Raw genomic sequence first — 27,147 nt, forward strand, 5'->3', positions numbered from 1 at the left:
TGTGTGTGTGTGTGAGAGTGTGGGGGGGGGGGGGGGGGGTCATATATCTTACATCATGAGTCTGGTACGATGTCGAGTGGGAAACCAGGGCACGGTGAACGAGCACGCGAGAGGACGAGTGTGTGTCTGCGTGGTTTCATTTCTTCTACCGGGAGAAGACGGCAACAGTCGGTGATGCAGCAGTCGGGAGGGCGGCGGGAAAGGAAAGAATAACCTTAAAAAAGAGGGAAGAAGAAAAAGGGAAGGAGAGGTAGAGCAAAGGGGTGCGCAGAGAGGTAGCAAGAGAGCGAGGAGGAAGATTTCTAGAAGAGGTAGCTATAGCAGTACGAGCGAGGAAGAGGTAGCAGAGATACTAACAGTGCTGGGGGGGTGAAGGGGGGGGCGCTCAAGATTCTTTAGCAGAAGAGAATCTGATTTTAAAACTTAACAGTCTTAAAACTTCCTCTTGGCATCGAAGGAGGTGGGGACACCCTGAAGTATCAGAGGTCAAAGGTCAAGTAGTGAGCGTCACTCTGGAGCTGTTTGAAGGAGGAGAGTCCAGAATGCTGAAAACCGCTCCAGGTTCCTGTAGTGAGACTCAGACATCATTGAACTGAGTCTCTGTCTCAGACCTTCAGTCTGTTTCACGTTTAGTTCCTCGTCTTCAGATCAAACTAAACCACTTCCACCTGAATGTTTCCTTCTGATGAGACAAAAACCTTCAAGTCATCCTGAAATATTCTGATCCGTGATTCATTCTGCATTTTTCTTTCTTTTACATTCCAATTGACAGTCTCTTGATTCATTTCCAGCTCCGCGTTGAATCTTTGAACTGGCACCCCCACGGGGGTGGAGACAGACAGATGTAGATATAGCCGAGTGTGTAGAGTGGCGGAGGGTGGGGGGTGCAGCAGACGGAGCAGAGTGGAGGGGGAGAGGCGGGTTTGATCGCTACAGTATCAGCACCTAAAATACATCGAGGAGTCCACCGAGCCGAGGACACGCCACAGCGACTTTTCCTCTAAAGGCCAAGTGAAGGTCGCAGAGACTGTGTGTGTGTGTGTGTGTGTGTGTGTGTGTGTGTGTGTGTGTGTGTGTGTGTGTGTGTAACCTCCAGTGTTGGCCTCAGCTTAGCTTACATTTCTCTGTGTGTGTGTGTGTGTGTGTGTGTGTGTGTGTGTGTGTGTGTGTGTGTGTGTGTGTGTGTAAGTGGTGCGGGTGTTGTGACGGGAGGAGGAGCGGCGGCGGCGGCAGTTTGTCATCACGTTCGAGTCTCAGTCAGTCGCAGCTTCTTCAAACACCAATAAAAATCACCTCACTGCAGTTTTGTCACATTACGAGTTAAAATCCATAAACGATGAAGAGCTGAACTCTTCCTGCTCGATGTTTTGGAAGTCTTAAGATATAATCTGTGTGAGTAGTGATGGTTTACACAAAATACATTTCAAAATCCGTTAGTGCCCAATTTTCAGTCTTAAAATGTTTTTAATGAAGTTATTCTTGGTTTCAACCTCTAATTGTTTTTGGGTTTTTTTTTATTATTTGGATTTATTCTCATATAAATGAATGAAGATGATCAATTAACCAGAAGTCAATCGATATTAAATCGATATTAAAATGACCGGCGCTTAAGTTGGAATATTCGATCCATCATGCTTCATTGATGGCCGCTCATTCAGCTTCATTAAATTAGTACGTCCTGTTCTCATATTGTCTCTCGTGATCAAAGCTGCACTTCGCTGCTCGTTTTCTGTGGAAAACAGAAAAAGCAGCTCGGCCTCTTGAATTTAAAATCACAACCTAAACCAAACGTTTCTGGAAACTCTTGTAGCTTCGAGTGCAGAACGAGTCTCTCAGACGACTTTGTCCCTACAGCTGCCATCTTTGTTTGGGTGAAGGAATGAAGGGAACATCCATCAGAAGACATGAGGAAACGAGTTCACAGCAAGTGTGTGTAAGTGTGTAAGTGTGTGTGTGTGTGTGTGTGTGTGTGTGTGTGTGTGTGTGTGTGTGTGTGTGTGTGTGTGTGTGTGTGTGTGTGTGTGTAAACACTTGCCCTCCTCCTCTGCTTTGTTTCTGCAGTTTATTACTTCTGCAGCTCGTGACGATGCTCAACTGTAAAAATTTGTCATCCAAAGGCACAAACCGCCAACACACACCTCCCCGGTCCAACACACACACACACACACACACACACGTACGTTCACAGACGTGCGCGCACACACACACGCAGAACTACAGTGTATCATTCAAAGAGGAGTGAGAGGTAGATACTCGACTGGACAAGAGTGAGTGCAGGCTGGGTCCTCTGAGTGTGTGTATGTGTGTGTGTGTGTGTTAATCATGTAATTGCGTCATGACGTTGCTCATGTGTTTGTGTAACAGACCGGCTTGTTCTGTGCATACACACACATATATACGCGTGTAATCGGCCCCCCAGGATTCACTAGCTCCCCCTAGTGTTTGTCTTAGAGAGGGAGGAACCAGACGAGATGTGTGTGTGTGTGTGTATGTGTGTATGTGTATGTGTGTGTGTGTATGTGTGTGTGCGTGAAGGGAAGAAGTTACAGTGTAATTTAAAAGTGAAGTGATGGGGGAGAGAAAAGGCGAGACAGTGTTTTAAAATCTGTTCTGTCTGCTTTGTTTCATTTTCTGTACAGAAGATCGTTTCTCCACAGCCTCCGTCAGGCCAACAGAGCAGAAAACAGTGTTTATTACTACACGACCCTTCGCCGCTGTGCCCTGAGAGGAAGTCTCCGTGTGTGTGTGTGTGTGTGTGTGTGTGTGTGTTGTTATGAAGTTTATGGTTGTTTTGAGTGTTGAGGGGGAAACATTGAGCCAGTAGCAACGGCCATTGAAAAGGGCTGATGATCATAAACAGTTTGGGGTGTGGGTGTGTGTGTGCTTTCTTGTGTATCTGTGTGTGTGTGTGTGTGTGTGTGTGTGTGTGTGTGTGTGTGTGTGTGTGTGTGTGTGTGTGTGTGTGTGTGTAGCGCTTAGTTGTCAGCCACTCTTCCACTGGGAGGCGCCGGAGGACCCACGGGAACAGGAGGCACGGCCTCGGGCTGTGCAGGAGGCGGACCAGGGTCTGCCCAGAGAGAAGCATGACAGGGTCAAAGGTCAGAACACAGGCTGGTTCCTAACGGGAGCAAATCTGAAGCGAGGAATCCAACCTGAACCCTGCAAGTTTTTTACTTCCTCATAAGGCTGTACTGCTAATAGATGAGAATAGAAGTGGCATCAGTGAATCCCTAGTATTCATGATAAATAATCTAAATTTCACAACGTCTTTCTTTTTGTTTCTTTCACTGGCCACTGTGATGATGATGATGATGATGATGATGATGATGATGATGCCTGTTTTTGTCTCATGAACGCCGTTAACTGGGAACGAAAACTTCCAGAATTATAAATGTCCCAGTTCCCAAGTGTAAAGTAGTGCGATCTACGAGGAAGAAGTAACATCTTCATCAAACTGAGCGGTCATGTAAACATCGGCGCTCGTTTCACAGTGAAAATGCTGAAACTCTTTGAAGGCGACGCTCTTCAAGCGTCTAAACTCAAACTGCTGCTATAAACCGTCGTCGCTCAGCTGCTGGTTGAGGACAAAACAAGGTTTGGAGAAACGACTGCAGACTGAAGGTTTACTGTGAGACGTGATGCTAATGAGCCGCCAGCTTCGGCACACAGGGATATTTGGACTTCCACAAGTATTTTCTGTTTGGCTGTTTGTGGTGGAAATACTCAGGCTGACTGGTATTATTCATCAATGTACACAAAGATGAAAATAAATGAATACATTCATGTTTACACACACAATACAAACAGTGTGATTGTGGGGGGGGGGGGGGGGGGGGGGGGTGTTGTACTCACACATGCCGTTGGGCGCTCCGGGGTGACGCGGGGGCATCATGGGTGGCATACCACCAGGAGGGGGGCCGGCAGAGGGGGGGCCGGACAACATGCGACCGGGCATCGGCTGGCCGGGTCCCATCGGTCCTGCAGAGGGTCGAGGAGACAAAGGAAATCAGTTTCACTGAGTTTAATCGATTCCCTTTTTAATCAGGACCACTGTCCTCGTCTCTCACCCGTCTGTCCCGGGTGGTGAGGGGCCATTGGGTGGTGGCCCATCGGGGGGTACCCAGGGTGCATTGCGGCACCTGGCGGGGGCCCTCCATGGTGTGGAGGCGGAGCTCCGTGGTGAGGAGGAGGTCCTCCGTGGTGTGGCGGGGGTCCTCCTGGGTGCATGCCTGGTGGAGGGGGCCCCGGATGGGGTCCGGATCCCGGCGCCTGTCCCTGTCCCTGTCCCTGTCCCTGCCCCTGCCCCTGGGCGGCGGCGGCAGCAGCGGCTGCTGCGGCAGCGGCGGCGGCAGCGGCCGCAGCTTGCTGCTCCATCTGCTGCCTCGCCTTCATCTCGGCGTATTTGAGCTGCTCCATGTGGAACGCCTGTCGCTCGGTGAGCAGCTGCTGCCTCTGAAGCTCCAACTGGACACCAGGAAACACAGAAACACCATTAAATCCAGAGATCCGTTATAAAACTGCACCGAGTTCAAATACTACCACAAATACTGAGCAGAAGAAATACATTTAATACATCAGTCAAGAATCTTTCATAGAAGCTACAGAAATAAAAAGTCTGTTTTTTACAGCTTCCATCATAGAAGCTCTCCGACCTTCACACACGAGACGGATCTTCCTTCTTCACTACTTTTACAATTTATCAATCTGCTAAAAAAAGATTAATACACAGATCAGCAAATTTTTGTATTGTGCCATGACGACAATCATTACTGGATTTTCTTCGGTCAGAATCAATAATCTGCAGTAAAAACGTGACACAAGGAGCTTTTGGACCACAAGAACTTTCCCCAGGTGCAAGGAGCCATCGTCATACCATCATATCATCATATCATCATATCGTCATACCATCATATCATCCCTCCAGAATGTCCCTGGTTAGGGGAATAATACTATTGGAAGATTGTTCTTCTTAAACAGCATGATTTGAACTTCCTACATGTTTACAGAACATTAAACGAGGACACAAGCCTCTTTATGGTTCCACTGCACGAGTTTTGTCTCCCTTTTGTTTGAGAACTGAAGATCCAAATGTAGCTAGAATTCAACATGAGACACATTTTAGTGGACTAAATATTAAATATCGTCACTTTTCTCACCTCAGAGGGGGAAACAGGAGAACATTTAACAAATGGAAACGATTCTTAACGTGTGGTTTTGGTACAGAGACCAAACACGTAGATTTGAGCATTTGTTTCAAGCATGTTGCCCTTGGAACGCAAATAAGTCTTTAACTCGTGTTTCTCAAACTGTTCTGTTGAGGGTCTGTTTCCTGAGCCCACAGTCGTCTGAGGTCTTGGATTTAGTGTTGCACTGCTTTGTGTTTCTCTTCTGCGCTACGAGAGGCTTTTCCTGTCCTCCAGCCGGCAGAAAGCTTCTATACAGACTCTTTTTTTAATGCACCGTTTACAGCTGAGAAGCTGGGCGATGCTCCCAATGCCGCAGCAGCAGAAACACAGTTTTACACTCTCGACAGCGTCTCTAGGGATTCTCCGGACCAACACACACACAGACAGCTAAGTATTTCAGCCGCTTCACTAAACATCCCTTTATGTTCTCGAAAAACAGTTTATTTGCAATTCAGCCTTCGTCAAACAGAATCAAAGCTGTGCTTCCTTTTCATTAGAGGGACTGAAAGTATAAAGAATTTAAAAGACATGTTGGATCTCTGGGACTTTCTGATGAAGGAAATACTTGCTGATAGCATCAAAACAGTGAGAGCACTGTGACACTGTGTGAATTCAAGCTTCTGAAAGGTTTAATAAGTAATGACGAGTTCTAATGTGAATCAGTTTTACCACCAACAATGAGCAGCGTTGTCTCGGGGCCTGTTCAGACCCGCGTTAACATGCGTTCAGAGTTCAGTTGAGTAAAGCAAAGAACAAGCTATGTTTGGAGTTATTTGTACATTCAACAATAAACGGTGTTGGTGGTGAGCTGCTCAGCCCCTCAAACCTCTGAAAACATTAACATTTGAGCACCATGACCAGGAAAACCCCAATCAATGTTTGTCCTGTTTTAATTTAGGCCATTTTTTTACTGACAGCCAGTAAGTGTTCCTCATAATGTGAAAGAAGCTCTTCTACGCTGAACCAAACTCATACATTCTGAACAGCCAGTGGTTATTATGCAGCTTTGACTTGGCAGTGAATTTAATCTGCACACAAAACCGTATTCTATAATAGAAATGAGTTTTGTATATGTGGGAGTTGTGTGTCAATCTCTACTCAGGTGTGATTACAACTATTGATGAATTTATTCATGTTGATGTTTGAGAACTCTGCGGTGTTTGATGAACCTTGATCAGAGTTTAACCAATCATCTGCAGCCACTCCCATCCTGGTTTTAGATTTATATGTAGTTTAAAATGACAGCGTTCATAGAGACCACTTAATTTCTGGAGTCTTGTGTGTTGCAGGGAAACTGGGGTGCAAAAATAAACTGGTTCCTTTAAACCTTGTAAAGCAGGATATTTGATCACAGTGAGGGCTGCACAAAGTCCATTCTCACTGATAGAGGGACGACATGCAGGCACTTGATATTTATTACCTTGTAATTTCAGGTGAAATTTGATGTAATTATGTTTAAATGACCCTCAGTGATTCTCTGTGAAACCAGCTGATTAATTGAAAACTGGACAACAGGTTTGCAGTTATGTTGGCTGAGCGTCTTCCCAACATTGAATACATTTTTAAGAGAAGATCTAAATACATTGGCGTCTCTCTGGCCCCGTTTACATGATCATGTTTCAAGTGCAAAGCATCGTTTTTGTGTAAAAAGCACGTCTGTTTACACGCAAGCGGCACAAATACTGAATATGTAGTTAGCACGCCCGACCACTAGTTGGTGCTGTATGTTTTTTTGGGTGTGTGTATAATGAAACCACATAGGTGCACAGAGAACCTTCATTCATATAGACAGACAAGTGTCTTTGACCAGCTGCAGAATGAGCTTCTGTTAAAGAACCGTGTTTATCATTAAAAGCCAGAGCTGAGAGCTTCTCTGGTTTCACGCTGGACACCAACATCCACATTGAATCTCAACATTCAGAGCGCAGCAGCTCCTCGTTGTACTCACAGCCTCTTTCTCGCGGTCCATGATGGTCTCCAGCTCCTCGAAGTGCCTCAGTTTGATCTCCAGCTTCTTCATCTGAGTCTCCACCAGCAGAGCGACCAGGGACTTGATCTTCCTCTCCTCTACCGCCGCCAAGTGCTGAGAGGAAGCATAGATTGAAATGCACCATGTTCACTGAAATGCTGCATTTATCCGACTTCACGACAGCGGCGGCGGCGCTCCAGCGGCCTCACCTTGGCCTTGGTAGCAGCAGATGCCAGGGCAGCTGCTGCCGCAGTGGCGATGTTTCCCTCTCCGATGTCGTGCTCCAGCTTCTTCCTCTTGTCGTCTCCTTCTTCTGCAGCTGCCTTCTCCTCCTTCTCCTTCTCCTGCTCCGAGGATGACGTTTCCATCACCTCCTCTTTGTCTTTTTCTGACAGATAAAGACATTCCAAAGCTTAAAAATTGACTTTAAACAGCCTCCAGCTGCTTTCTTTTTACATTTGAAAGCCGTGTTTCAAATCCTGAACACAGGGAGTCCCAGTTATGGAGGTTTAGCTGCTCCAAAGAAAAGGATCATTGAGGTTTCGGAAAAATATTCTTTGTTCAATTAACAATCGATTGAGTTTTCATCGTTCAGTCTTTTTTTTTTTTTTGAACAACTCATGCTTTTTTAATGTCCCAAATGTTTTGTTGTCCACATTATAACACTATTTTTTGTAATTTCCTTTAGTTCTCATCACATCCCAGTGCTCTGACTGTCTTGGATTGGAAACAAGTGAAGAAACAAGTGAATTTATCAATCCTGATGATTGATAAATTTTAATGTGGCAATTCGATGAAGAGACAACGTTCCTACTGAGAAAAACTGATTTTAAATAAATTTATACTTTTAAAAAAGTTTTTATAATTTAAATGTTCCTTGTGCCATGTTCAGTGTGCAGCTAGAGTAAACAGGTGCACAAAGAGAAGAACAATAAAGCTTAACGGTTTTAAACTAACCATAATGCCAAAATGAAATCCCTGATTTGTTGCTATTGTTCATGAGGTGTTAATGATGAGGTGATGAAGAGACGCTCAACAGCCAATCTGCTTCTTGTCTATTCAGTATTTTGAAATATTCAATGCTGCTGCTGATGTTGTGACGTCAGTTTTACCTGCTGGAGAGCTTTTGGCCTCGCCTCCCTCTTCACTCTCCTCCTCGCGCTCCGAGGCCTCGACTCCTTCCTTCTTCACCTTCTCCACTGCGTCCGGCTTGTCGCTCTTCTCCGCAGACTCGCTGGGCTTCTCCGCCTCGTCCTTTAACTCGGCCTGAAGGGTTCAAGGACAATAACACAGTCGCTTTAAAGGGAGAAATTCTCTTTCCCCCTTTTTTTTTCATGTCTTAATTTATATGACTTTGCTTCTGAAAAAAAAAAAGAGGTGGGTGAAAAGGTTGAAGTCTAGAATTATTTTCATAATAGAAATTGGACAAATGACTCTTGCACAGTATCACAGAACAATGTACAACCAAAGCAGGGCACTGAGGCTGTTTGTCTGGTGAAGCACATGAACTAGACGAGAGGGTCGAACCTCCTCAATCACGTTTTGGGAACAATCGCAGTCACTTGGGGAAAAAAACCTGTGGCCCATGGCACCAGTTAATGGACGGTAATGACGATGTCATCGGCTTCCGTGTCCCACAGCCCATCGAGGGAAACATGAATGGAAGTGAATGGCGTTACAATCGCCACTGGGCTTTTCCAGGGCAGGTGAATGAGTACTGAATGTCGACGAGCGGAAACATTCACACAGTGTGGAGAACGGACGAATAAACTGAATAGGGAACAGCAGGATTAAATTTGGGAGCTGGTTGTCATGGCAGCATCACTGATATCTCAGTTTGGGTCTCACTGTTGTATCGTGTCACCTACTATTAAGAAAACTGTTAAAATGTTGATGTATTCTTGGAAATTCCCCAAAAAATCACTTGGTGGTTAAGGGTTAAGGCTGACAGAGAGCCCTTGCAAGAGCAGGAAAAAATGAGCTAAGAGGTCAAATAACAGCATGATTATTTACACATTTATTTGTACTGAATTTGAATTAAGTGTGATATATATATGTAATTACAAGTGTATCAGCAGACTACGTCTAAAAACAAGAGGAGTTGTGCTTTTTATTACCTACAGATTCAGACCGACGCCACCAATAATATCTTGTAATGTTAAAAACACCAGGAGTCTGACATTCAAACAAAAATAACTTGCGTTCAAAAAAGCTGGGTGGTGGAAATTAGGTTCATTTATATTCACTGATTTAATTCAAAGGCTTTGGCATGATTTCTTTTAGTTTATAAACACAATACAATACAAAAGACTCCTTAACCAAAAAATAATGCAAGTCTCAACCTTGTGGTGAAGTCTCACCTTGTCGGCCTGCTGGGAGTCCGAGTCAGTGTCCATCTTTTCTGGCTCTGCCGTTTCTGAAAGTGAAACACAAAAAAATCTGCATCTCAAATACACAGCGATTGTAGCAATGGCAAGAGGCAAGAGAGGCTCTGGAGAGAAAAAACATGTGTATCGATTCATGAAAGTAAACATAAGAGCAGGATTTATACTTAAAAGCATTTCGACTGAGCGGCTGCACAGGAAGCAGCATGAAGTGTGTGTGTGTGGTAACATCTGCTCACATTAACGTCCAAATACACACGTGACGGGGGGATACATGCGTACGGTTGAGTGTTAAACCATGTCAGGGGTGCACTTGAGCATGCGTTAAGAGTTTAACTATTGATCGCGCTTCAGGCCCAGCGAGGCACATTTACGCTTATTGACTACAGTCGTGGCTGAAGAGGATTTTAATTCAAGCATAACACATGACTGAAAGCCAGGGTGGAGGAGTGTGTGTGTGGATGAAAAAGGGCAATTTATTAAGAAAGCACAAAGCCAAATAGAGGAGAAAGCGATAAGCACATGGCAGTGTGTGATGACCCAGTTTTCTGTTCCCTGTTTTTGCCCCTCCTCCCACACCCCTGCCCCATCTGCCGCTGCTTTAATCCACTGGTTACCAGGGTAGCGCACACACACATCACTTTCTAATGAAAACTAGAACTGATCGCCTGCTACATTATCAGTAATAAGACAGTAATAATAGAATGCTTTTTCCAAAGGATGCTGGGGATATGACCTGCTGTTTTTTTAGACAGACAGACAGACAGACAGACAGACAGACAGACAGACAGACAGACAGACAGACAGACAGACAGACAGACAGACAGACAGACAGACAGACAGACAGACAGACAGACAGACAGACAGACAGACACTCACTCACTCACTCTAACAGCATCTTTGTGCTATTTCTACCATCTGCTGCCCTCTAGTGGTGATGTGTTAAAACTTCTGGCAATGCCTCATCAAAAGATGCATAACAATATCTGTAACAATACTAGTTTCACACGGGTTAGTAGAACTTCTCCGTTCAGACACACGACGCTCACCAGTCTTCTCCGGCTCCTCGGGGGCAGTTCCAGCGATGCCGCTGCTCTCCAGGCCAAACGCAGGGTCCACTTTGCCCGTGTTCCTCGCTGCCTCCTGCACTTTCTTCACGTGAGCTTCAACCAACTCAGCAGGCACTTCCTCACGCACACGAGAGAACTCCTCTGCAAGCACAGACAGGGAATAGATATTGATTCTTTAATAACATATCAATAATTGATATGTGATATTAATCAGCATGTGGGTCTGATGGACACTGAAGGTTACTGAACACATGAATGCGTCTCAATTTTTACTTCAGAATGGCGGTTTATCCAGTAAATATAACATCTTTGCCTTCGTTAACTATAAATAAATTCAATATTTAGCAGGTTATTGACAAAACCATTTGAAAACCTTTTGTTTGTTTCAGGACTACGTTGTGATTAATTTTCCTGTCCGAGGGTGTTAGGAAAGATGATCTGCTGTGGCAAAACGCCTCCGGTATCCCCCTTTCTCACACCAATTGCCTTCATGTCCTCCCTCACTATTCTCTTGTCTGGCAACTTAATCCTCAACATCCCTTTCCCCACGCACGCACACACGCACGCCATCAACCTTCTCTCTCTGTTTCCCACCAAACTGTCCAACATTATCAGTCCCTCTAATTTAACAATTCTTCATACTGCAGTCAAAACTTCAACGTCCTGCACTCTGAAACATCAGGTTTGGGCTCCTGTTTTTAGTTAGAAGCCTCTATCGTTAAATTATACAATATCACTGGTCTCACTACATCCTGTAGACTTCAATTATCGAGGATTGTTCTATGACAGATCACTCCCGAGACTCATTATCATCATCCACCTTGCCTGTACTGTCTTCTTCCTTTAACTGCTTTGGAGGGTTGATCCCAAATACTTAAGACTTTCTTTTTCCAAGCAATAACCAAATGTTTTGCTACATCAGGATCGACTCACACTGAAGCAGCTTAAAGTCAATATAAAAGACTTTTTGATACCAAGGTTCCCTGTGTCCTTGCTGTGTCACTGCCCTACTTTTCTCCCAAACAGAGACTTTGTTTCATCATCATCGCTGATCAGTGCTCACCAAGAGCTGCCTTGGCGGCAGCAGAAGCCACTCTGGGGTCGACGACTGAGGCGAGGAAGGCAACAGTGCTCATGACGGGGTTCCCCGACTGGCTGAAGGGGATGGGCTGGTAGGCCAGAGGGCCCAGGGTCGTCTCCGTGCTCTCCAGGTACGGGTCTTCAATGGGCAGCCGCAGGAAGTGAAGGATGCACTCGTCTTGGGTGCGCGAACCGACGTGCTCCGACACTTTGTTCCAGTCGTCTTTGTACATCTCCAGAGCCTGGAAGGAGGTGGGCGTGGAAGTTTGTGTTTTAGAAACAAGCAAAAGATGTGAGATCAGATTAAAGTAAACCAATGGAGGCAGGAACTGTGGATGGAAAAAATATTTTAAAAAGTGTGAAAAAAATCCAGGAGGGATGATCCCAAAAGTTCAACAGTAGAGAAGATAATCTATGGATTCAAAAGATGTATGAAAAGGAAATTAAAAACAAAAAGTGTGATGAAGTAAGGGTGAAACGTTTCCCATGTCTATTCATGTTTTCAACTCACCTCCAACAGAAGTAAAGTCTCCTGCTCGGTCCATTCTCTGGTGGTGCTGACCGGTTTACCCTGCAGACAAATCAGAAAACATGTAAAGATTTTGGAAAATCAAACGAGATGACAGGATATCTTGAGTAAAGCAGGTTAAGATTTACACACGACTTTCATGCACACCTTGGCGTTTTTCTTGTAGAGGTCGGGGCGAAGGCCGAAGTTCTGCAAGTCGATGGGTTTGTCTTTCCCTTTGTCTACAAAGTTGGGCATCGGCTGTTGAGGAGGAATCTGGATGGACCAAAATGAACCATGTTTATGTACAAAACTCTGATTCAAACATGCTCAACAGGAAAAGAGGAACGGGTCTTCATGTCAAATCAGAATTAAATTGAGCTCTCATCACATTAGATTCATGTTAAATCTACTTATAGAGAATAACATTTCAACGCGATGTTCTTAAAACCAGGGTATAGCTTATCTGAAAGAGTTGTTAGTACTGTATGACCTCAGCAGAACACTCTGTTCTTGAAGTGTTGCTGGCTGGGCATTTCTTTAGTATCTAAAAGTAGAATCAGAGTCTCCAACACGTATTAATACTTTTGAAATCAGGCTTAAAACTTTCCTGTTTGATAAAGCTCATAGTTCATCTAGCCCACAGTAGAGTGATTCATCTCTTCACTATTCACACATCACCACTGCATGTCATTCGTTTGCGTCTCCCTCCTGTAGGTCTATGCTCCCTATCTAACCTCCAAAAATAAAACAAAAAATTTAAAACTAGACCTTGTTCAACATCTGGTGCAAAACTATGCAACGTAATTATACTGGTTGAATAGAAAATTCCGGCAGCATAACAAGCTTGTCTTGAAACTCCTTCCTTGAATCATCTTTCATCACCACAATATCATCTTATGTAACAATCCCAGATTTTTACCCCCCCTACATATTCGGGCTGTGCTTACAGGTGGGGGTCTGTGGTTGAGCGGGATGAGGCCGGACGGTGTGTCAGCCAGCACTGTGAAGTGAGGTGTTGGTGGGGGGCCCATGGGTAAGGGGCGACTCTCAGAGTCCACCTGGTAGTTCACCAGACCCCACTGCTCCAGGAAGGCATGGACCCTTCAGGAACGGACAACAAACCGAAGAGTCAATTCTTTGTTTTCGACAGTAAATTCACAAAAAGGAAATAGGACCCTTGTCTTGTATATTTGTTGAATTTGACTTTGTACATACACGTAGTTGCAACTAATATAGTTTAAGCAACTAACATTCCGACTATGAATATATTTAAATCATTGGGAGAATCTGATTACGAAGCAGCCAGACGAAAGAAGAGCAGATAAATAATAACGTACCTCATGATGGCGCAGACATCTCCGGTCAGATTCCTGCGGCAGGAGGTGGAGGTGAGGTACTCCTGAGGGTTTAGCCGGTACGTGTCGATCATGAAGTTACGGTAGGCCAGGTATCTGTTATAGAGATGAGAAGAACCACAGTATGGTTAGCAGAGAAGAGAGGATGCTGTTGTGGGTGTGCCAAGCAAAAATATGACAACTGTAAGTGTGTGGACGGTCGATGGATGAATCAACTGACATTTCTGGGGTTTTGGATTTGTTCTTTCCATTGAAAAACTCGGGCAGGGCTCTCCTCTCGATCTCATGGATGCTGGAAAGAAGAAAAGAAACATTAATCAAGGGCAGAAAACATCACCAAATGTTTTTTTCTTCGTTTCTTTTTGTTAAATATAAAGTTGACAAAAAAACAGCCACTGCTTAAAGAAAAGTGTCAATGACACATGCAAAGGAATAAATTATCTCCCAAGTTCGGGCCTCAGGCCTCAGCTTCCTTTTTGTCTGAGTGCTGGATTGATTTATGAGTTCAAGTCCTGCAATACTCATTAAGACATAATTCTGTATACATCATGACAGGAGATTTCATTTGCGAGACACAAATTGTCGTCTCAATACTGAGCAAAAAATAAAAACAATTCTAACATGAGAAATCAGACCTGGAATTATGTATTCTACTGTATTGTCTGAAATATAAACCACACATGCTCTTAAGTCACACCAGTTTAAGAAAAGAAACCGGTCACAAAGAGGATAAAAACATATATTGGTCACACTGTGGAAGTTCAAAATTCTTTGTTTCCTCCATTGTGGAAATCGTTTCTCTGCTTTGCTCCAGTCAATCATAACTTTTCACACACTGACTTTTTACTGCTGCATATTTTACCCATATGAACTTAAATTCTGCTGTGTCGCTTCTTGTTTTCAGTGACATGTTGCTTGCTTTGTTAGTTCAAACACAACAGTAACAGGTTTTTCAGTGCTCCTGTAGCAGCATTCTGCTGCCATACAGTGCCACCTAGTGGCCTCAGATGGTATATGCTTGGATATTTATGAATACAAGTATGACGTATAGCCCAGAAAATACAGTAGTTAAGCCCCTCCACACTTACCAGTTGTAGTCAAACCAAGCGGCGTAGCTGGGGATGATGATGTGGTGCGTCTGCTCCGTCACGTTGTCCTCACTGGCATCCATCAGCCGGTTCACTTCACCTTTGCCTTGTTCATCATCGTCCTGACGAGAGAAAAATAAATCATCACACTGAGACTCTTCTGAAAGTTTTCTCAATGTTTGCTGCAATAATAGAACCCAATTTATCGGCAACAATCCCACTTTCCTTTCACAGCATAGAATGCAGCCCCGATGAGGAGCGTTGAAGAACATCTACAAACTAAAGAACAATGGAAATGTCAAGTAAAATCGAAACCTGGTGTAATTGCAGATAAAGCAGTCCAACAGGTCCAAATATGCAAAATCCACTTGAATGTAGATCTAACTAAACTTATAAATGCAACAAGTGTGATGTCTGTGCAGCAGATTCTAATTCATTTGCACATCACAGAGATCTAATCATAGTTTTAGCTCAAACTTTATACATTTTATAGAACGTCAGACTACATAGCAAGCAAAACCCCTACTACAACATGCAATATGTTCCATTTAATGGAGCACAGCAACCTTGTTGTGGAAGTTATGTCTTGAGAAATATGTCACAACCGATTCAAAGCCTGTTTTGTTTCCATCTCTTGGTCAAATGTTAAAAATACCAACATGAGCGCAAAGCAAACGAAGCTCAAAAAGAAAAAAACTTCTTTCTTTGAAAAAAAAAAACAAGTGTGAAATAAACTCAGAAGTAGAATTTTGATAAATAGAAAACTCGACTTTCTTCAAACTGCACATGAAACGACACACAACAAATGGTTTGTTTACCAAATCATAAGATGCTGGTAGTGTTAAGATTTTAAATTTATGATCAACTTTGCTAAAGGGAGTGTGAAAGATGTCCAAACAACACGAAGACCTGCAGAGATTCAGCTCTCGGATAACGAGGACTGAAAAGTAAAATGTTCTGAACTGAACAACATCTTCATTGCACAACAATGAGCTACAACACCATCTAATAATAATAATAATATATTGAATTTGGTCTAGAACACTCGCGCATTTTTCCTTTTGGATAGAATGAAAACTTATTTTTTTCTTTCTAAATCCGTTTCATACAAACAAAACTGCTCCTTACCTTTCCACCAGACAGCACCGAGTCATCTTCCATGTCATCTGGTGAAGGAAATAGAAATGAAACAAAACTTCAGATGAGGCCCTTCACATGCAGCGGTGGCTCACGGTTACAGATTCATTAATCCGCCCATTGATGTGGAACGAACACAAACAGAAGAGTAGTTCCACATACCCAAGTCAGCCACATTTCCTCCTTTGATGGGAGTGTTCTCGCTGTCTTTCTTTGAGTTTGCTGTGCGTAGAACAAAAGAGAAAAGATGAACAAAGCAAAGTCCCGAAGAAGGGGATAAAAAAATTCAATTAGAAAAAAAAAAAGAGAGAGAGAGAAAAGAAGCGTAAGCCAGTCTAATTCAGCCACAGGCATGGAGGCTTTAACCGGCACTCCGGTTTGCAAAAGAGGACGTTGAAATGGAGCAAGTGGACGTGTGTGGGCTTTTTTTTTTTTTAACGCCTAAAGTGGGACGTTGAAAATGGGACTTGGTCTAAAAAGAGCATTTTCATTCAGGATTGTGTGTTTGGTTTTCACAGGAGCCTTAAGAGGAATGTGGATCAAGAAAGAAAAACATCCTTGGGCTGTTTTTCTGCTTCTCTGGCTGGAAGACAGCATTTCTGTCAGAGCTCGCTCTCTCTCTCTCTCTCTCTCTCTTCTCTCTCTCTCTCTCTCTCTCTCTCTCTCTCTCTCTCTCTCTCTCTCTCTCTCTCTCTCTCTCTCTCTCTCTCTCTCTCTCTCTCTCTCTCTCTCTCTCTCTCTCTCTCTCTCTCTCTCTCTCTCTCTCTCTCCTCTCTCTCTCTCTCTCTCTCTCTCTCTCTCTCTCTCTCTCTCTCTCTCTCATCTCTCTCTCTCTCTCTCTCTCTCTCTCTCTCTCTCTCTCTCTCTCTCTCTCTCTCTCTCTCTCGATGCATTTGCTGGAAAAGAAGAATTTGGTATGAATGAAACATGAGCACATAAAAGAAGTGTAAATTAATAGTACATGTAAAATAGATATATCTGGCCCAAATTGTACTTTATCACAGAAAAATGCAATCAAAGGAGAATTAAAACACCAAAAAAGTTCAATTACAAATTGTTTGCTATTGAAGGTACCATATGTAGAGCAGATTCAAACAATCTTTTTCTTAATAATCCTGACCTGAACAATAACACATACATTCATGCTGTATTTGAAAACAGAACGAAACATGTGCACTGTGCTGATCAGACTCATCAGAACTCACCAGTAGAATGGATTAATCTACATTACGGATATCAAAAACACAGTTCAGGGCCACATACAGCCCAACCTCATCTCAAAATAGTGCCTTAACAACCTTTAAATCTAAACTTTAATGTTCTTCTTCGTCATGATGCAGAATATACGTGATGAAAATGTCTACATTGTTGAACTGAGAACATTGAACTCTAAATATCACATATTCAAGCATAGTAGCAGGGCCGCAAAAATCCTGTGCACACGAGCCTCGACTCATGTTAACTTCTCACACATTAAAACAAGGGATTTTTTTCGGGATTTGAACCACGTGAGCCGTTATTGTGCAATTTGTGTAGAAAAGGAAACATGGCAGGATCAGGATGTGTTGTTCTGCCGTCTTACGACCCGTTGGGACTCCGACAAGATGCGTATTATTAAAAGAAACCTTCAGAACAACACGCAACATGTTCTCTTCGCATCTGTCAGTTGTTAAAAGATCTTACTAGAAATTTCAAGTGAGTGACAATCGAATCTATTTCAGCTTTTGAAAATTAGCATCACTGACTGGAAAAAATTAAAAACATAATAGTTTTTTGACAACTGGGAAATCAAAGCAAGAAACATTTTTCAAATCTAAAAAAAAAAAGATTGTAATATTGTAATTTGAATCTGTCTGCATAATAAATCAGAAAATTTGCCGCGGTCCTCAGACAGGATAAAAGAAGCAGCCCTCTCCACCTACCACTCTTCGACACGCTGCCGTCTTCCAGGCTGGCCCCGGCCGACGAGTCGTCCAGGTCCTTCGTCATGTCCTCCTCTGTGTCTTCCTCTTCACCCCTGTGGCCTCGGCGTTTCCAGTGAGGCCCTGGGTTTCTGACACACAAATTACACATTAAAGAGGAAAGCCTGAAACAGTAAAACTTTGTCGAATGTACAAATGCAAGCAGCAAAAGCTCGACACATCTGAGCTCCGTCCAGAAGATATATACCTGCTAGAATCACCGAGCATCACTGCTGCACTGTGTTCAAAGATTTATCTGACCAAGCACTTTACTCTACTGCACCCTGGTGTCATAAAAACATTCTACAATAGCAAATGTGCAATAATTCACAGATGAAAATAGCTCTAGACGCTTTGTCTCGTTACCATAATGGTCACTTAAAACTCAAGTGCCCAGACATTTCAAGAAAAAGGCAGAATTAGAAAATTATAGACGATCCTAAAAGCCATTTTCTGAGAGACTCGGTCCAGAGTAATAATAGAAGGTGCTGAGGGATAAGTGCTGTAAGAGCTTGCAGGGAAGTCATAAAGATGAAGTTGAAGAATGGCTTTCACGCATTTGCATTAATTCTGATTGATTTGATCATTTAAGCTTTTTGCTTCAACTCCCGGTAGAAAAGCGTCGATATGAGACAGTCTCTCTCACCCTTTCTTGCCTCCCTTCTTGCGGGACTCGGCGGGAGTGCTGGGCGGCGAGGGCGAGCGCCTCCTCTTCTTGCCGGCGGAGTTGGCCTTGCGCTCCTTGCGATCGGGTGTACGGGAAGACTGATCAGACAAACCCCGTGCGGAGCAGGGAGCGAGGGATGGTGGATGAGAGAAAGAGCCGCAGAATGAGAGGATGGAACGGTTGCACACACAAGGAGGGGAAGCGGTGGGAGAACGACAGCGGGGAGGGATGCCGTGGAGGTGGAGGGGACGACCAGGGTTCCTGCCCACTCTGACACAGACCATCCAGTCTGAGGTTTACTTTGTGGTGAAACTCAACCAACACAATTTCCTCGTACCCGAATAAACTGAGGTACAAGGCATCGCCAATGTACTGCAATACTCATATCACCTGATCACCTGAATTGCAATAAATTGTATTTCTATGCACGGTACATCGCCACGTACAGTCCTACCGTGATTATACAGACAATGTTGGACAGATGGACTCTTTCTTGTCTGGATGATAGAAATGTTCGCGTGTTGCAATATTTTTTGCAACAAAGACAGAATAAAAAGTTTTAATTCGAAAATGTACATTTAAATTTCTGTTTATTTAGGAAAGTGCTTCACTTCCGTCAGCGCTTCTTTACCTTTCTTAACTCCATCAGTTACTTTATCATATACCATTAAGCCTCATTCAGGCTTTTTCACACACCGTCCTGTCAGTCAGAAAAATACTGTGCTGCTTCAGTTGTGACTGTTTCTTGGGCTTGTACAACAGTTACACTGAATCCAAAGCAACTCTGATGATTGGTGTTTCTGTAATAAAGATTTGCTTTTTTTTTTTTTTAACAAGGAGGGATGAGGTCTATGGAAACTGATTCCATTTAAAGTTTTATGCAGTTTACATCAGAAATATTATTCTTTAGAAATTGGCGTGGCACGTTTGTACACGTGATCTAAAAACAAATTGGCGACCCACATTTGCTTGTGAAGATGATTGCTCTTCTCCAACATTGATAGTAACTGTGGTGAGAGCAACCCGTCTGCAAAGAGAGTGGGTTTGAAACAAGGAGGGATGCAGATTTATGACGTGAATGTCGCCCCGTTACTGCAGTTAACGACCATCATGCGGCGGCTCCCCGCCCGAGATGTACAGTAAACATGCCCCCCATCCTACCAGAGTTTACCAGCTCTCTTCTGTAAATGGCTCAAACTGCATTTTCTGCTACTGGACAGAAACCCTGAGGCTGATTAGTTGGAGACGAGGTGTGAGGAAAGGTCTGAGAAGGATGGGCAACATACAGACTGAAGCTGGTAGTGAACAAAGGACGGCGGCGGTGGTGCAGCGTAGCAGCATGCATCAACACAGACTGACGGCACAAACACACATTTAACCACAACTAACAAGTTTCCATTCGACGCAGCCATCATTAATCAACTATTCTTAAGACGTACAGACAAACAAAACTTCCACATCCAGGATACTCTCTCTCTCACTCACCACCAACACCTACCTCCTCCTCTTTGGGGAAGATCTTCTGGCGGAAGCAGACTGGCTTCTTGTTTTCGTCCACTTCATAGTCTTCCTCATTCATCCACTCATTGAAGGCATCCGTGTCCAACACCCACTTGACGTGAACCTGTTGAGGACACACGTACAGATGTGTTGTTTATGATTAATAGAAATCGAGAGACTAAACCAGTTATACATACCGTATTTTCACGACTATAAGGCGCACATAAAAGTCTTAGATTTTCTTCAAAATGTGCGGCGCGCCCTATGGTGCAGTGCGCCCTATGTGTGTGTTGTTGTTGTAAAGCGGACGTAGTAGAGAACACCATGAGAACGTTAAAGGGGGAAGTGTGGGCGTGGATTGTATATAAATGAACGGGTACCGGTATGTGCGTTATACAGAACATCGTTGTTTTAACAACCCTGAAAATGGCGAAGAGACACGCTTATGAAGCACAGTTTAAACTGAAGGCCATCAGCTACGCGGAGGAACATGGAAATCGAGCAGCCGCGAGAGAATTTAAGATTAATGAATCGATGGTTCGCAAGTGGAGGAAGCTGGAAAACGAGCTCCGACAGGTGAAGAAGACGCAGCTGAGTTTCCGCGGACATAAGGCGAGGTGGCCCGAGTTGGAGGAAAGACTCGAGCAGTGGATCATCGCACAAAGAACGAGTGGGAGAAGCGTTTCGACGGTCACCATTCGACTAAAAGCAGTAACGCTAGCAGAAGAAATGAAAATTGAACATTTCCAAGGAGGTCCGTCTTGGTGCTTTCGTTTCATGAAACGGTGCCATTTTTCCATCCGGGCCAGAACTACGGTAGCGCAGCAACTTCCAGCGGATTATAATGAAAAGCTGGCCATCTTCCACTCCTACTGCAGCAAACACATCGCCGACAAACACATCCAGCCCAGCCACATCACTAACATGGACGAGGTGCCGCTAACTTTCGACATCCCGGTGAGTCACACTGTGGAGAAGAAGGGGACCAGCACGGTAGTGATACGCACAACGGGGCACGAAAAGTCTTCTTTTACTGTTGTGCTTAGCTGCCATGCTAATGGACAGAAACTGCCGCCTATGGTGATTTTTAAGAGAAAGACTTTGCCTAAAGAGAAGTTTCCATCAGGAGTCATCATTAAGGCAAATCAAAAGGGCTGGATGGATGAGGAAATGATGAAAGAGTGGCTGAGGGAGGTGTATGTAAGGAGAACAGGTGGTTTTTTCCACGCATCACCATCGCTGTTGATCTGTGACTCTATGCGTGCCCATCTCACAGCCGATGTGAAAAAACAAGTGAAGCAAATGAACTCTGAGCTTGCTGTCATTCCGGGAGGCCTGACAAAGGAACTCCAACCGCTGGACATCGGTGTGAACCGGCCGTTCAAAGTAAGGCTGCGAGCGGCGTGGGAGCGATGGATGACCGATGGAGACCACAGTTTCACTAAGAGTGGAAGGCAGCGCCGGGCGAGTTACGCCACAATTTGCAAATGGATTGTAGATGCTTGGGCTAGCGTGTCTGCTGGCACTGTTGTTCGAGCTTTCGCAAAAGCCGGCATCATTTCCAAGGAGCCGCACGGCACGGAAAGTGACTCCGACAGTGAAGAAAATGAACCTGGTATGTTTGATGGAGATTTAGCGCAGCTGTTCAATTCAGAAACAGAGGATGAGGAGTTCGATGGGTTTGATTGATGACGATTACAGGTAAAAAAAATGTTAGTACTTTGTAATCAATACTTAAATAAAGCACAACCAAACTCAGTTTTGCTCCCGCTCTATTTTTAAATACGCACACTTGTATGCTTGTTGTTGTAATGCGGACACCATGAGAACGTTAAAGGGGGAAGTGTGGGCATGGAACCCGCGCCCTATGAGCAGGTGCGCCTTATGTGTGTGTTAAATGCAGTAATGGCACACATAACTGAGACTGCGCCTTTTAGTACGGTGCGCCTTTTGGTCGTGAAAATACGGTACTATTGTTTCTGTTTTCACACCAAATGAATTAAAAGTTTCATTTTATTTTGTTTCTTTCAGAATCCTCATTATGTATTCACTTTTCCATTAGCCATCTGTTTTCAATGTACTTTTATGTTTTGTGTTTTCATTTCAGTTTTTTTTCTTTTCAACATTTGGTTTGACTTCTTTTCTTCATCTAATATTATAAGCAGTCTTCATAAAAGGTATTATAATCCACCATAGTACATGGCTTTTTCCAGTGTTGTATTTTCCTCAATCCATATTATCATTGCATTGACATTCACACATCTTTAATTGGCCAAATACATGAAAAGTGTTCATGGTTATTCCTTGTGTCTATCTCACTCCATTTAAGTTTCTATCATCAGTGCTGTAAAATAGATGTTTAAAAACGCGGCATGATTATTCATTCTGGTCTCATTTTCCTCTTTGAATTAAAATCTAAAATGCTTTTGGTTTTCAGATCCACAAAGGCCCTGAAGTAATCTTCAATTTCTACTGTCATCACAAATTGACTTTATTCCCAGGGAAACAGTTTGAACACCGAACGGTGGAATCTTGTATTTCATGGCAAGAGCATCAAGAGCAGAAGTGACGGGGTTTGTATCTTTTCCTGACTTGGCTAACCTCGAGGAAACGCTTTGTTTTGTGGGACAATGGATGGAGATTAGACTTGTGGCTAAATCCAGCATGTTTACAGTAACCTTGTGAAGACATGGCTTGTTCATCAAATTACTATGCAGTTTTGTGAGATTCACAGTAAAAAATTAACCATCGTGCAATAACCAACCACTGAAATCCATCTTAGGAAATCTCAATTAATTAAATGTCTTTTAAATTGACAAACTTTGTTTGACTGCTATATATCGCTTCATGATTAACGTTGGTTACCTTCCAGGGTCTGTCTGTGCTGGGCGGGTCCTCCAGGTCACCGTCAACCTCATTGGCCGACACCCAGGTGTCGTAGCTAACAAGAAAACATGCACGAGTCAGCGAAGAGTAAAATACCGAAGATCAAAAACTCTGCTCTCAAAACAAAGTTTTCAAGTGAAAACACAAACTGTTCAAAGTGTTTTGTGTGTCTGTTTACACGACAACAAAGCTCGGAATCACTGAAAACGCATTGCCATAGTCTCCTTGGTGGGAATGCTGCTATAAAATAGTTAGGACGAAATAGTTCTTCTGCACATGTGCATGTGAATGGACGACCAGAACAATGTTTCCTCCGGAGTGTCATGACTGTGTGTGTGTGGGTTCATTACATAAATAACAGCACCCACTAGTGGCTCTACATGAAAACAAGATAGTTTTCGGTGTTTCTGCAGACCGTGTGGAACCAGACATGTTTTCGAAATGTTGCTGTGAAAATGTTGAAACTTTTCTCTAACAAAATTATAAAAGCCGTGCATTATGACTTGAAATGTTGTTGTGTAAACGTGGTCTAATGTTTCCGTGTACTCTTGATGCGACATCACGTTGGCAATTCTCCGCTCACCTGTCTGGGTAAAGACCCCAGTGCACAAGCACCTGCTTGTCTTTCCTCATGACGGGGCGAAACCACTCCTCTGCAAAAACACAAGCAAAGCCCAAGATGAGTCATGCGGTTCACTCATTCCTCCTCTGACACAAAACACCTTCCTCAGGTTACTTGTTTCATAGTACTAACTTCTTCCATGCCAAGCAGATTGAGATTATGTAATTCAACATACACATTTATCAAGTCAGCCAAATAAGCCCAATCTAAACTAACTAAATCTGAGTAAAGGAAAGCCCCTGAACATCGGGTGTAACCCACCTTCTTCGTGGTGGCTTGGAGAGGGATAAATGTGGTGAGTAGCTTTTGACTTGTCGTCAGTCATTGAACCCTGAATAAACAAAAAAACACCAATAATGTTTATGAAAAGCTACAAGAGAAGCGACCGAGTGTCATCACATATTCTCCATTCGATGGACAACATGGTGCTGGCTCACCTGGTGCCTCTTGATGATGTCTTTGAGCTTACTGGCTTGTTTCTGCTCGATGTCGGTGGACAGGTAGACGGTGGGCCGAGTCAAACAGTTATTCTAAAAAAGGAAAGAAGAATAAAGTAAGAGGATCACACAACGCACAACACGCCACAGCTTGAACAAAGTTGATCACTGCTCGCCTGTCAACACATGAAGTTCTTTAACTTTCACAGAAATGATGATAAGAAACCCCTGGGATGATAGTAAACATATTCATACAGCAAAATACTTAAATCATAAAAGTTTAAATTTCTGGAAACGGACCCAGCTTGAAATCAGATGAAGGTACAGCAGTTTGTTTAAAGAGTGAGCAAAGTGCCACATTCCAGCAGAAGTCAAACTGACACAAGGTGAATGTCACTGAATGAGGACAGATATTTCAACATTATATTCAGATCGAGATCAAACCAATTCATTAAAATCAATGAAATCCAAATGCGAGCGGAGCCACTTGGTGGTGTAGTGCTCTCGCCTTATTTTAAAGAATGTCTCTGGTTTGCTCCCAGTGTGTGTGTGTGTGTGTGTGCGTGTGTGTGTGCGTGTGTGCGTGCGTGCGTGCGTGCGTGCGTGCGTGCGTGCGTGCGTGCGTGCGTGCGTGCGTGCGTGCGTGCGTGCGTGCGTGCGTGCGTGCTGGCCCTGTGGTGGACTGTAGATTTGTCCGGTGTATGCCCTGCCTTCACAGCTTTTAACTCTGGGTTGTAAAGAACATGGATGGAACCAACTGCTAGTGTCTGCAAACTCGTCTCATACCTGGACCAGGTTCTTCTCTACATTCAGGAACATCTCCACGTTCCTGTCCATTCGGGAGGGATTCTGCAGGTCAAATCTTCGCCTGGAAGCAGCGAGACTCGTGAACATCGAGGAACATTTCTTTTTATCTACAAACTGACTTTTAACACTGAATGTTAAAATACAATGGATTTTTTAAAATGATTTCTTTATCACAATCTGATGGAAACATTAAAAAGCGGTGGAGTCAAGCTCATATTTGAACTTGACGCACAGAAACGACGACTGATTGAATGAAATCCCACAAAAGCCAACTCACCATCCCTGCTCACTCTTAAATTTGTACACAGATCCCAGGATGTGACACAGAGCACCCCCCGCCTTAAAGTCCATGAAACACTTGGCCTGTGAACAGAAGAACAACAATGACCCCGTGATTCTCCAGGACTCAGTGCAGCTATGACACTCGAGGTAAAGAGTGTGTGTGTGCGTGCGTGCACTCACAGGCAGTTTGGTAAGAGCAGGATTGTTGACCCTCCGCCCAAACGCATCCTCCTGGAACTGCAACAGCTGGACCACAAGACCCGCCAAGGATTTACTGGAGGGAGAGTCATTCTGGACATGCTGGGAGAAGACAGGGAAAAAAAGCATTCAGTAAAGCTAAGCGATGACAAGGAAATGCACAAAAGTCAAAAGCCGCACAACATATCATGCAGCAATCTGTGACACTGTCTCCCAACCTACTTATAAGAGAGAACACTAAGAACATAAGCAAAAAAAAAAGAAAAAAAAAGGTCAAGTTTACCCCAAAGACCAAGGAAACTGGTTTCATAATAAAAAGAAAATGCAATGATGCCATTGCTGTTGTTACTGATGAATTACAATCAAGGCAGTCACAAACGTAACCACAGCAAGTTCCCATGGTCAAGGCCAAAATAACTCTTAAAAAAAAAACCAACCACTGCAACATTAAAGGGTTTCAGACTGTTGTTCAAGGGCACTACACATAGAGTGACTACATGCAAATTCAGTAATTATTTTATGTATGGGGCCAACAATGGCTCAAACTTGTACTTGTAGAAGAAGAAAAAAAGACGGTGAGTGACAATTGGATTCAAACCTACATGTAACTTTCTAATATGTTAGAATGATAGACATTGTGTTGAACTAAATATATGTATGTTTCACATCAGGTCTCTCCTGTGGGTGAATTATCAGGTTTTAGATCCCCACCCCAGCCTACTGAACTGGATGAAGGAGTATCAAGGACGGGGGAACCAGTCCACTGAAACCTTTTAAGACTTAAATTATCTGCTTAAGCCATCAACAGTTACTTTATGTTGTCATTCAATGTTCAGAACACTGCATTTCTTCTCATTGATTTCCCCACAAAAGTCCCCTGTTGTAGGATAAGAGTAATAGAAATGAGCTTGGACAGGCACTGATGACTTTCAGTGGTGTGATCAGACTAAACAGGTGAGATACAAACAAACTAAAGCAAGGTTTTCATGTCTCCTGTTGTGCTCAATGCTTACAACCTGGAAACACAACTTGATGTGTGCACTCTCACGAGCCTCCAACCAAACATGACTGTATTTCTTTGCTCTCAGTGACCCTGGGGTGTCAGTGGGAGCTGGATGAAACCACGAAGTGACAAGAGGTGCACTCTTTGTTTGGCTATCTTATAGTGGGCGAGAGCGGCCAGCACTCCCAGGCATGCTGCTGCTGCTGTGTTGACAAAAAAACACTCAACACTGGCTGCCTCCCAGCATCAAACAGGACCGCGTTAGCAAAACACACTCGGTGGCCTGGTATTTATTTCTCCACTCCGCTGCAGCTGAGGGGGGATAAACAGCAGAACTGTGCTCAGAACTTAGATTAGTTCCATTGCGCGGTGTCCCGTGACTAGCATTAAGTTATCACCTGGAGCTTTAGACCAAGTTTACGTGAGTTCACTTTACGTTGTGAGCCGAGGAATTACACATATGAGGTTGTTATGGAAGTTGCAACCTCAATCTTAAACTCACTTTTAAACGTGCTGCTAGCAGCGACAGCCGTTAGCCGAAGGAGCTAACACTCGGCTAGTTTGGAGAAAATCAGAAGCGTGTGTCGCTGTCAGGTTTTAAACGAGTGAATCACGTCTGTAGACTTGTGAACTAGCTGAAACTCTGCAATGAAGGTGAAACGACGTCTGTGTGTCGATCTACGGGCTTTGCATCTCGCAGATACTTCAGCGCCCCATTGTGCAAGCGGGACGCGGGCCTTGGTTGAAATCAATGGAGGAGCGCAGCGGCTGGCTCACCTTCTTGTAGTGCTTTCCGATCCACAGGCGCACCGTCTCCAACTGCGAGACCGTTTCTGAACTCTCCCAGAACTTCGCAGACGGTCCGCCGTCTTTCTTTCGCCCCACCGCGGTGCCGCCGCCCACAGGGCCGGTAGCCGGCCCGCCGGAGCCCGTTCCGCCAGCCGTTGTAGCCGCCGTCGCCATTGTGTGTTTTGTCCGCTGCGTCGTCTTTCTCCTCCACGGCG

General features: G+C 43.9%; 1 protein-coding gene across 2 annotated transcripts; it reads right to left on the reverse strand.

Annotated features, from left to right (window-relative positions):
- On the reverse strand, positions 1-27,147 carry smarcc1a (SWI/SNF related BAF chromatin remodeling complex subunit C1a). Of its 2 annotated transcripts, none has more exons than XM_080471114.1 (28): positions 26,921-27,147; positions 25,123-25,242; positions 24,938-25,023; positions 24,640-24,721; positions 23,854-23,946; positions 23,678-23,747; positions 23,378-23,447; positions 22,774-22,849; positions 19,907-20,032; positions 18,388-18,482; positions 17,703-17,833; positions 15,943-16,002; positions 15,772-15,809; positions 14,644-14,765; positions 13,776-13,847; positions 13,538-13,651; positions 13,148-13,301; positions 12,366-12,473; positions 12,201-12,260; positions 11,673-11,931; positions 10,589-10,750; positions 9,516-9,571; positions 8,268-8,421; positions 7,365-7,543; positions 7,135-7,269; positions 4,068-4,464; positions 3,853-3,978; positions 1-3,067 (listed from the first exon to the last, which is right to left on the reverse strand). In XM_080471114.1, exons 1-28 carry the CDS (start codon positions 27,104-27,106, stop codon positions 2,976-2,978), a joined length of 3,423 nt encoding a protein of 1,140 aa, XP_080327240.1. In that variant the 5' UTR covers positions 27,107-27,147; the 3' UTR covers positions 1-2,975. The 2 variants fall into 2 exon arrangements, with proteins under 2 accessions (XP_080327240.1, XP_080327239.1); XM_080471113.1 differs by having other exon boundaries at positions 18,388-18,506.

This window comes from Lipophrys pholis (assembly GCF_963383615.2).
Source record: "Lipophrys pholis genome assembly, chromosome: 9".
In the NCBI taxonomy this organism is placed as follows: Eukaryota; Metazoa; Chordata; class Actinopteri; order Blenniiformes; family Blenniidae; genus Lipophrys; species Lipophrys pholis.

What these genes read in the sequence shown, in the direction of transcription:
- smarcc1a (XM_080471113.1), bottom strand. Translation starts at nt 27,106, where the DNA reads ATGGCGACGGCGGCTACAACGGCTGGCGGAACGGGCTCCGGCGGGCCG. An exon ending in TCTTCCCCAAAGAGGAGGAG is followed by an intron (nt 18,507 to 19,906) that starts GTAGGTGTTGGT and finishes TTGTCTGATCAG; the next exon opens with TCTTCCCGTACACCCGATCG. An exon ending in AGACTTTACTTCTGTTGGAG is followed by an intron (nt 11,932 to 12,200) that starts GTGAGTTGAAAA and finishes ACCTCCTTCCAG; the next exon opens with GCTCTGGAGATGTACAAAGA.